Source organism: Marmota flaviventris, chromosome 9 (assembly GCF_047511675.1).
Source record: "Marmota flaviventris isolate mMarFla1 chromosome 9, mMarFla1.hap1, whole genome shotgun sequence".
Taxonomy (NCBI): domain Eukaryota; kingdom Metazoa; phylum Chordata; class Mammalia; order Rodentia; family Sciuridae; genus Marmota; species Marmota flaviventris.
Window position 1 is genome coordinate 17867765 of NC_092506.1, and position 11846 is coordinate 17879610.

At 36.2% G+C, this 11846-nt stretch overlaps 1 protein-coding gene across 1 annotated transcript; it reads left to right on the forward strand.

The window, feature by feature from the left end:
- Positions 1-3001: 3001 nt before the first annotated feature.
- Positions 3002-3934, forward strand: LOC114093772 (olfactory receptor 4C16-like). The gene has a single exon (XM_027936674.2). It carries the CDS (start codon positions 3002-3004, stop codon positions 3932-3934), a length of 933 nt encoding a protein of 310 aa, XP_027792475.2.
- The last annotated feature ends 7912 nt before the right edge of the window (positions 3935-11846 follow it).

Below are 11846 nucleotides of genomic sequence, written 5' to 3' on the forward strand. Positions count from 1 at the left end.
TAAAATGATCATTTTATGAGTTTTACATCCCCAATATTATGCATCACAACATGGTGTTTTTTAAAGTTAAATTTTTTTTTTCAAATTCAGGTTGTGGAGTGAATTTGCAAAATTATTTAAAATCAATCTTAGGTTGTTGTTTTATTTTGTTCCTGGATTTATAAATTAGGAGCATGTTTATGTCTCTACATACAAGATAGATAGAAAGCCCCAGTAAATTAATGATGTTAATGTGCTTGGTAATCATGGTACTACAACAGTGATAAATGCTATTGCATTTCAGAAGTGGTAAAGAATGAGTGATTCAAAAACATTTAGAGGATACCTACATTGTACAGGTGTTGGTTTGGAACTTGGAGAATAATATCCTGAGAGCACATATTTTTCCAATGCTCTTATTCTAGGAAGGAAGCTTGTGTGCTAAAGAGTAATATATGATGTTATTTACAAGCTGTAAAGAAAGCTTGTAGGGAACAAGAATGATAATTTTCTTAATCATAAGACTATCATCAAAAGCTGCCTTAGAGATCTTCCTCAAAAGATAAGTCCTGAAGTTTAACCAGATGGAAATTAAAAGGCTCTTCTGGAAAGGAAAGAGCAAGATCAGCTTGAATACTCTACTCTGCTTTAACTTCTGGATTCTTCACTTCCTCATGATAGAGATCCCATAGGATGTACATATTAACCTTCAGTATGTCTACAAGGCAGCTGAACCTAACATGAGATAACATACTCCAGTAAATATTTGGTGATGCGAGCACTATGTTCCCTAATATCTTGATTCCAGGGTATGGTATAAATGTGGCATTTATACACAATGTAGTATTACTCTGCATTAAAAAATGACAAAATCATAGAATTTACAGGGAAATGGATGGCATTAGAGCAGATTATGCTAAGTGAAGCTAGCCAATCCCTAAAAAACAAATGCCAAATATCTTCTTTGATATAAGGAGAGTAACTAAGAACAGAGTAGGGTCGAAGAGCATGAGAAGAAGATTAACATTAAACAGGGATGAGAGGTGGGAGGGAAAGGGAGAGAGAAGGGAAATTGCATGGAAATGGAAGGAGACCCTCAGGGTTAAACAAAATTACATACAAGAGGAAGTGAGGGGAAAGGGAAAAATAATACAAGGGGGACAAATGAATGTCGGTAGAGGGGGCAGAGAGAGAAGAAGGGAGGGGAGGGGAGGGGAGGGGGGATAGTAGAGGATAGGAAAGGCAGCAGAACACAACAGACACGAGTATGGCAATATGTAAATCAATGGATGTGTAACTGATGTGATTCTGCAATCTGTATATGGGGTAAAAATGGGAGTTCATAACCCACTTGAATCAAAGTGTGAAATATGATATATCAAGAACTATGTAATGTTTTGAACAGCCAACAATAAAAAATTTTAAAAAAAAATCCTTGAAATGTACTTGGGGGTATAGAAAAGCGTTTTCAAAGATATCAAGAAATACATGATGAATGTACAATGGTTTATCTAGAACATAAAATGATTGAAATGGGCTTTGTGGCTACAGAAGTTGCTGGGAACTTTATGTCATTCTGATTCTATTGGTTACATATTTGAAAAGGACTAAAAATCATTAAAACGTTAAATAAGTCGTATGTATTTATGATGCATAATTTATCTTAAAATATATACATAAGTATAAAAAAAGAGCTTTTCCTGAAAATTGGTAGGCTATGGGAATGATGTTATATACATGTATATATAATTATATGTATAATTCTATAGTATAATTACATATATACATGAATAAATATATGTAATAGTTATATGTGTGTGTATATATATATATATATATATATATATATATATATATATATATATAAACACTCCCTTATACACATACTAGTGAAAACTTTATTTTTAAAGTGACATTTGAAAAGTGACTAAACATTGAGTATGAAAGGAATGGAAATAAATTGAATGAAATTGGTTACTGATTACTCTGTGTCTTTTAAAACCACATCCCCTGTAATTTCTCACCTTTTAATGTGAGGTTTGAGACACTATGATCCTGATCTGGTCCTAACCAACCGACTGGTAGTAACCACGATACACAACCAATTCAGGTCTAAATTAAGTTAAAAACATAAACCATGAAAATGTTTAACTATCAAGTAGGATAACTCCTTCTTTAAATTAATGTCTTTTGGGACTGTGAAGGCTCTAAGATTGCTTTTCAGAAAAGGGAGCAATAAAAATAAAGTTGGGATTTTTTGAGCTATAACAAACTATAAAAGACCATTCATTTAAGTGACTTTTTAAATGTCAAATACTGAATGTCATAAAGATACTTGAAGGTTAAACAGAATCATAGAAAAGAGCAAATGGTTCTTACTCCTCTTTTCAAGCTGGCATGTATGTTGGTAAATATGCAGAGAATTAGAATTATTTATGTAGCTATAAATCATTTATTTTTATAATGAAGTTTCATAAATATGTAATCTATTACATTTATAAATAACTGTATGAGTTTGAGGGGAGTATGTGATTTTATGGTTTTATCATGAAGCTCCAAAGGCAATCAAATATGTCTTTAATGCAAAGTATTCACCATGCAAATATACTGTCAAGAATTTTTAATATGAAAAAAAGAAGTAAAAAACAATTCGTATGTACAATTCGTAGATCTAAGTTGCAAAATCAATCAAAATCATGCCAAAGTTAAGGAGAGTTGTTTTTGAAGAATTGTGTAGGAAAGAATCACATTCGATATCCTTATTTTAAAATGATATCCTGACTAAATGGTCACTAAAAATTGGGGAATCAAGTTGTGATATGAATAATTAAAATATCATAGCAGGAAGGTACACAGATAGTAATATTATATTTGTTTTAAATATTCCATAATCACACAGAGCACCATGAACTATTTTTTTTTCAAATATTTCATAACTTAACAGAATACACCATAAATTAAATCCATTCTTTTTTGCAGATAAATCATCTCACACTCACCCCTTCCTCTCATTCATGGAATCATGCAGCTGAACAATAATGTGACTGAGTTCATCTTACTTGGGTTGACACAAGATCCATTTAGGAAGAAAATGGTATTTGTTACATTTTTGCTTTTCTATTTGGGGACGTTGCTGGGTAACTTGCTGATTATCACCACCATCAAGACCAGTCGGGCACTTGGCAGTCCAATGTACTTCTTCCTTTTCTATTTATCCTTATCTGACACCTGCTTCTCTACTTCCATAGCCCCTAGAACAATTGTGGATGCCCTTTGGAAGAAGGCCACTATTTCTTTCAGTGAGTGCATAATCCAAGTCTTTTCATTACATTTCTTTGGCTGCCTGGAGATCTTCATCCTCATTCTCATGGCCATTGACCACTGTGTGGCCATCTGTAAGCCCCTGCACTACATGACCATCATGAGCCACCGGGTCTGCAGTGTATTGGTGGCTGTGGCCTGGGTGGGGTCCTGTGTGCGTTCTTTAGTTCAGATTTTTCTTGCCTTGCGTTTGCCTTTCTGTGGTCCCAATGAGATTGACCACTACTTCTGTGACTTGGAACCCTTGTTGAAGCTCGCCTGCACAGACATATATGTGACCAACCTCCTCCTGGTGTCCAACAGTGGGGCCATTTGTACAGTGAGTTTTGTTGTGCTCATGTTCTCCTATGTCATCATCTTGCATTCGCTGAGAAACCACAGTGCAGAAGGGAGGAGAAAGGCCCTCTCCACCTGCATCTCCCACATCACTGTGGTCATCTTGTTCTTTGGACCATGCATATTTATATACACACGGCCTGCAACCACCTTCCCCATGGATAAGATGATAGCTGTGTTTTACACCATCGGAACACCTTTGCTCAACCCTCTGATTTACACACTGAGGAATGCAGAAGTGAAAAATGCCATGAGGAAGTTGTGGAGCAAGAAATTGGTCTCAGATGACATGAGATGAATGGAGGTTTTGAATTCTTCTTAGTTTGGATTAAACTAGAAGAAGTAAATAGAAATTTTTAACTTCAAATAGCAGATTTTATAGAATATTCCCTAGGGGAATGAGAGTTCCTTTAGGAAATGACATGCATACATGTATACTGGTTAGTTTGAATTGACTATATGTAGAAAATGAGACTAGCTGAGGTGCCAACAGATATATAAGGGTTACTGCCTTAAATATTTTTCCCTTCTGTGTCATTCTCTTATTTGCCTATGATCTTTTGTGAAATTTATCTAGTGTTTGTCTGGCCTTTTTTTCAAATTGGTGTTCTCTGCTTATCAATATTGTTTCACATTCTCAAATACACAGACTGGCAGGTTCTCTCTCATAGCCTTATTTGTTAGACATTTCAACTTCTTATATCTGATTATGTACCTCAACTTATTTGTTCCTCCTAACTCAGCAGAATGTACCATATGCAATGATTGTAAAGTGTCCTGTTATTGTGAACATTATGGATAATCTAGGTGATCCCCAAACCAATACTTGAAGGAATATACGTTGGACTCTTACCTTATGTTTACAAAGAACCTTCCAGAACAGGCAGAATATGGGCAGAAATTTCACCCTTCCAAAGGAGTCCTTTGATCTTACACAGACTTTGTGGTTTTATTTTCTTTTTCTAATAAAGTCATTCTTTTCCTAAAATATACTTTATGGTCCTAATTTGTTGCTTCTAATTTGAAGGAGTGACCTTAGGTTCCTTAAAAAAATTACAGTTATTGAAAATTGTTCATAATAGAGCCTTATTATGATTGTGGCATAGATGACACAAATGAAAAATGATACATTTATATGGATTAGAAGGCAAGAATACAAGCAGTTGAGTCAGATATATTGGTGCACCCCTGTAATCCCAGTGACATGGGGCTGAGAGAGGAGGATCACAAGTTCAAGTCCAGTTCCTCAATTTAGCAAGACCCTGTCTCAGAATTTTAAAAAGTACTATGAATATAGCTCAGTGATAGAGCACCCATAATTCAATCCTCAGTACTGGAAAGTAAAAATATATATATATATATATAACCTGTTGATGTTGAAGACTTTAAAAAATATGAATGATTTTAACAAAGTTTGAAATACCAAAAAGAGAATTTGAGCTTTGTAACAAATATTTACTATAGTGTATGAATTATAAATTTTCCTCCTTGAAAAGGGAGAACTGAAGACAGTAACAAAACAATAAGTGGTATTCAGGGATTCAGGAAAAGAAGAAAAACCAAGAATAAATGGAGCACAGAACATTTTCAGGACATTGAAACTATTCTGTACAATGCATGTACAATAGACAAATGACAACAAATTTCTCATAAAATTCTACAATACAAAGAATAAACAATAACATAATCTGTGAATTTCAGTAATAATTTATTAATACTGGTTCAAAATTATAACAAATGTTTAACACCAATGCAAGGGGCCACAACAGGGCCTTGCACAACTATAAGGGGCAGAATGCCATTATTAAGGTATTCTCTGTACTTTCTGTGTGATTTTCATGTAAACCTAAAACTGCCCTAAAAAGAAAACATATTTCTAAGTTATGCTAACAACAGAAAACCCAACTTTCCATTCTCAGTTTTTAAAATGTATTATTGGAAATTTTTTACAAAATTTTGGTATTTCTTCTATTAACATATTGGTGTCCTCAACCCCAAATGTTTCCTAGTGTGCAACACAAATGGCACAGATGCCATTATTAAATGCACAATTGCTAAGAGCCAAGTATATGATGCATGGCATTTTTGGTCGAAAGGTGACGCCAGCTAGCCATTGAGATGATATGATTATGTTAAGATTTGCATTCATATGGATATTGGACTCCTGCTGTTCACCTAGGCCAGCTACGGGACTCCTGGAGAGTTCCCATTGGTTGGGGAAGTACAGTAGGAGGGAGTTCCGGGGGAGGAGCTCTCTCTGCGGGTCCGGGAGGAGGCCGCGTGGGTGGAAAAAATCTCTGCCTGGGAGGTACCAGACATTGGGGGCAGTTTCAAAAAATAAACTTTGTTCCTGCTTGAGTGGCTCGTGATTTTGTGCCCAGCCAGACTGCGGCAACTGGCGGCCCGCACGGGGAATGCCTGAAGCTTGGAGGTGAGTAAAATTGCTCACCCCTGAGGGAAGGCAACAAAATGGGTGACCATTTCAAAAAAACAATGTGTTCTCGTTTTGATTTATCTTGTTTTTGTTTCAAGCTGCCTATCCCTAGAATTTTCTCAGGCAAACTGGGAAAAATGGTTGGCTCAAGGTTTGAAGTTGTTCGGCCCTGAGAAAGAGAAAATTGATACAACTATTCTTTGTTCGGTTTTTGTTTCATTCTGTTTCGGTTTTGTTTTATGCTATCTTATTGGGTTGCGTTACCTTTATAGTAGATTAGAAACTAGTAAAAAACAAACCGAAAGACTGTTAAGTAAATTGTTAGAGGTCCAGACTATGGTAGAAAACATGTTAGGTCAAGCGAAAGAGAAGGTCTCTCAAGCTAGTCAGACAGAGGAAGATTTGAAGAAAGAAAGCTTAGAGGAAAAACAACCATCAGGCGGGGAATTACAACAGGTGTCTGCTACTAACCCCGTTCTATCACAGAGGGTGTAATTCAACCAACAGCTCCATCTACAGCTGAGCGGCCCTCAACTCCCGTAGTTGATGGACGGAATCCTGAGGCAGGACCCCAAAGATTAGCATGCCCTGTACTTGAGCAGGCAGGAGGGCAACAAATTCACCGTGCTTTAGATTTCAAAACAGTGAAGCAATTAAAGGAGGCTGTAACAACCTACGGGCTGCAAGCACCCTTCACTGTGAGCATGGTCGAATCCATTACCAACTTAGACATAACGCCAGCAGATTGGGCTAACATGTGTCGATCTGTGCTAAATGGAGGACAATATTTGTTATGGAAGGTTGCCAATGAGGAATTTTGCATGGAGACAGCTAGGCGAAATGCAGCAGCCGGTTACCCTCAAAGAAATCTAGATATGTTATTAGGAAAAGAACCTTATGAGGGTCAACGGCAACAAATTGAATATGATCCTGGCGTATATGCACAAATTGCTGTAGATGCAATTAAGGCATGGAAAACTTTACAGGGGCATGGAGATTTACAAGGACAATTATCTAAGGTAATAAAAGGAGCTAATGAACCTTACGCTGAATTTGTAGATAGGCTTATTCAGACAGCATCTAGAGTATTTGGAGATACAGAACAGGCAATGCCATTTATAAAACAACTGGCTTATGACCAAGCAAATCGTTGCTGCAGAGAGGTCATCAGACCATGGAAACATAAAGATTTAAACACATATATTAAATTATGTAGAGATATTAATGAACAAGGGAAAGTCTTAGCAGCAGTACAACAGGCTTTAGATGCCAGGCCAAAAACATACTATAATTGTGATCAAACAGGACATTTTAAAAGGAGTTGCCCCATAGGAGGAGGGTTTAACAAGGCTAGGTATCAAAGAAATAGAATACCGGGTATTTGCCCACGATGCCGTAGAGGGAAACATTGGGCTAATGAATGCCATTCTCAAACCACCATAGAGGGTATTCCGTTATCAAAAAACAGACAAGGACCAAGTGTTTACCCACGATATCGTGGAGAAAGACATCAGGCTCCATTGCCAAAAAATGGATTGGAGGGCCCAATGCTCCGGGGCCCAAAACCACAAATATACGGGGCAGTGGAGGAACCCAGCAACACCATCAAGGTAGTGCCCAGGACGCATTATCCATTAAATCCCTCATCAGACAAACTAGAGGGAGCGCAGGGTTGGACATCTGCGCCTCTGCCAGAGCAGTACTAACTCCAGAGATGGGAGTTCAAATCATTCCCACAGGAGTAAAAGGACCTCTTCCCCAAGGAACAGTAGGCTTATTATTGGGACGCAGTTCTTCAACACTAAAAGGACTTATGATAAGTCCTGGGGTAATTGATCCCGATTATGAAGGTGAAATAAAAATTATAGCCAGTTCTCCAAAGGGTATATCAGTAATTTCACCAGGAGATAGAATAGCACAGTTATTAATAATACCCAGCCTACATGATAAATTTTCCAGTCGTACTGTAGAAAGAGGTTCCAGGGGATTAGGCTCCACAGGTGTAGATTGGGCTATGCTGTCTTTAAATCTAGATTCTCGCCCAATGCTAAAACTAAATATTCAAGGACATGACTTTAATGGGCTACTTGATACAGGTGCAGACCTTAGCATCATATCTCATCAAGAATGGCCGAAACATTGGCCATTACAACAAGCCACTCAAACGCTTCGAGGCCTAGGAGTGGCAACTAATCCCCATAGAAGTGCAATGGTATTAGATTGGAAGGATCCTGAAGGATGTGAAGGAACTATACAGCCCTATGTATTGGATCATCTTCCTATAAATTTATGGGGACAAGATGTCCTAGATCAATTAGGTTTGACATTAACAAATAACATCAATCCTAATGCGCCCACTACTAGGGCTAGACAAGGCTTTAGGAAAGAAGAAAGTTTAAGAGAACAAGAACAAGGTATGACAGCACCAATTCAAATATATCAAGAAACAAATAGACATGGATTGGGTTTTCAGAAAGGGCCACTGAGACAATCAAAATTACTTGGAAATCAGAAAGACCAGTGTGGGTTCCTCAGTGGCCCCTGACTAAAGAAAAGATACAAATAGCCCATGACCTGGTCAAACAACAATTAGCGGAGGGACATATACAACCTTCCGTATCTCCCCATAATACTCCCATTTTTGTCATTAAAAAGAAATCTGGTAAATGGAGATTATTGCAAGATTTAAGATCCATTAATAATGAGATGGTTATTATGGGACCTGCTCAATCAGGGATTCCCCAATTGTCTGCTTTACCAAAAACCTGGTATGTTTTAGCTATAGATATTAAAGATTGTTTTTTTTTTTCAATTCCAATTCATCCCGAGGATAGTCCACATTTTGCATTTACTATCCCTGCACTAAATCATGAAGGTCCTGATCAGAGATATGAATGGAAAGTACTCCCTCAAGGGATGGCTAATAGTCCAACTATGTGTCAAATTTATGTTAACAAAGCAATCCAGCCACTTAGAAATCAAAATCCTGAACTACAAATATTTCACTATATGGATGATGTGTTATTGGCACATAAAGATAAAAACACATTGCTAGAATGTTATGCCACACTTACAAATTTATTAAAAAATTATAATCTAGAGATAACAATAGATAAAGTACAATTAAATCTTCCAATTAATTATTTAGGGATTTTATTATCCTCAACCATGGTCCATCCACCCAAAATTCAAATACAAGTAGATCAACTCAAATCACTTAACGACTTTCAAAAGTTATTAGGAGACATAAATTGGATAAGGCCTTATCTAGATATACCAACAGGAGAGTTGGGACCTTTATTTGATATTCTAAAAGGTCCATCAGATCCAAATTCACCCCGAATGTTGACGCCTAAAGCAAGAAAGGCATTAAAAATCATTGAAACATATATGGAAAATATGCATTTGGATAGAATTGATATAAGTTTGCCTTTATTATTTATTGTACTGCCAACAAAAAATATTCCTACAGGAGTATTCTGGCAAGAAGGTCCATTATTGTGGATACATTTATCTTATTCTCCTAACACTATTCTTACTAGGTATCCTGAGGCTGTAGGACAATTAATACTCAAAGGAATAAAAGCAGCAAAGGGAGTGTTTGGGATTTCTCCCAATAAAATTATTACTCCATATACTATAGATCAAATTGATGAGTTAGCTAATGAGTTAAATACTTGGGCAATAATCATGTGCAAATCTAATGTTTCATTTGATAATCACTTACCGTCTAATCCTTTCTTGTCTTTTTGGTCTAAACATCCTGTAGTTTTTCCAAAGATGACAAAAAAAAAAACCCTATCATAAATGCCCCAAATATATTCACTGATGGGTCAAATAATGGTACAGCAGCAGTAGTTACCCCTGATCAAACTTTTACATTTTTAGTACCCAAACAATCAGCTCAAAAGGTAGAGCTTAATGCAGTATTACAAGCTTTTATGATGTTTAAAGATTCTGTATTTAATTTATTTTCTGATAGTCAGTATGTAGTTAATGCTATAGTATCCCTTGAAGATGCTGGTAGGATTTCCCCTTCTTCTACTGTTTTCTCTTTGTTTTCCACTATACAAAGTCTAATCTGGGACAGAAAAGATCCATTCTTTATAGGACATATCAGGGCACATACAGGATTGCCTGGAGCCCTTAGTTTGGGCAATGAGTTAGCAGATAAATCTACACATGACATACATATTTTCTCCACAATAGAAGAAGCTATAAATTTTCATAAAAGGTTCCATGTCAATGCTAATACTTTACAAAAGCGTTTTAAAATAACTAAAAAACAAGCCCGACATATAATAAAACAATGTCAAAGTTGTGTGACATTTTTACCACAAGTTAATCTTGGAGTCAATCCTAGAGGACTGATACCTAACCATATTTGGCAGATGGACGTCACACACTTGCCAAAATTTGGAAAATTAAAATATTTACACGTTACAGTTGATACTTCTTCTGGATTTCTGATGGGCTCCCTTCATGCCGGAGAAAAAACTAAAGATGTTATAGCTCATTGCTTACAAAATTTTGCCACTGTGGGCGTTCCAAAACAGTTAAAAACTGATAATGGTCCTGGCTATACCTCTACCTCTTTTAAACAATTTTGCTCATCATTTGGCATTACTCACATAACAGAAATTCCATACAATCCACAAGGACAAGGCATAGTTGAAAGATCTCATCAAACTATTAAAATGTACTTATTAAAACAAAAGGAGTGAATTGGAAAGGGGTATATATCCCCCAAAGATAAACTTAAAATAACCCTTTTTACTCTAAACTTTTTAAATTTGGATTCATCAGGACTTAGTGCTGCGGAAAGACATTTGTATCCAAAAAATGTACATAAGCCTAAGGTACTTTGGAAAGATATTCTAACAGGACAATGGAAAGGTCCTGACCCAGTGATAGTCTGGAGTCGGGGCTCTGTTTGTGTTTTTCCACAGGGAGAACAGCAGCCGATTTGGATTCCAGAGAGACTAACTAAATCAATTTCTACAGGCCAAAAGGAAAATGATTCAACTCAAATCCATAACAGCTGATATCCAGATCTCCAGCTTGGCTATTCTTACATCTGCGACAGTGATTAACCAGGATGCTTTTTTCAATATCTATTTTATTATTGCTTTTTCCCACATCATAAAGTTCTATTTTAGTTTTGAGCTCATACAGACGTAGGTTAATGTTTTTTCTGATCAGTTTTATTTTTTGACTGTGGAGTTTTTGAACATTGCAGTGGAGATTTCACCTAGGTAAAGCTACAAGGCCTTTACTATTGTCTTATGTGTTATATGTTATGTGTGCACACTTCTGTTTTGTGTTGTATGTCTGTATGTGCGTATGTCCATATATCACATATGAGGAGCGCTCATGCACATGGATCCAAAAAATTTTTTTTTATTATTCACGTGATTTTAATAGTTTAATTTAATTTGGGTAAACAGCTGTTGAGGATTGTTTTAATATATGAACAAACAGAAGGTTAACAGATCTGTTTGTTTACTTTCACCTTTCCTTTTCATTATATTTAATAATTCTGTTCAGGATAATGTAAATTGTTCTAAATATTGTTTTCTTAGTACCTGTTGAAATGTTACATATTTTTTTTTTTAGCATCATTGTCAAAATTCCTATTTTCATCCCAGTGCCGGTGAAGACAAAGATAAAACCAAACTACAACTTCTTCGAGAGTTATCACAACAAACCGTGTAAACTGATACATCAATGATTTATAACTCAACAAGTAATGCTCAATCAATGAGTCGATTTATTT

Excerpts from the sequence above, each read along its gene's own strand:
- LOC114093772 (XM_027936674.2), top strand. The coding sequence starts at position 3,002 with ATGCAGCTGAACAATAATGTGACTGAGTTCATCTTACTTGGGTTGACA.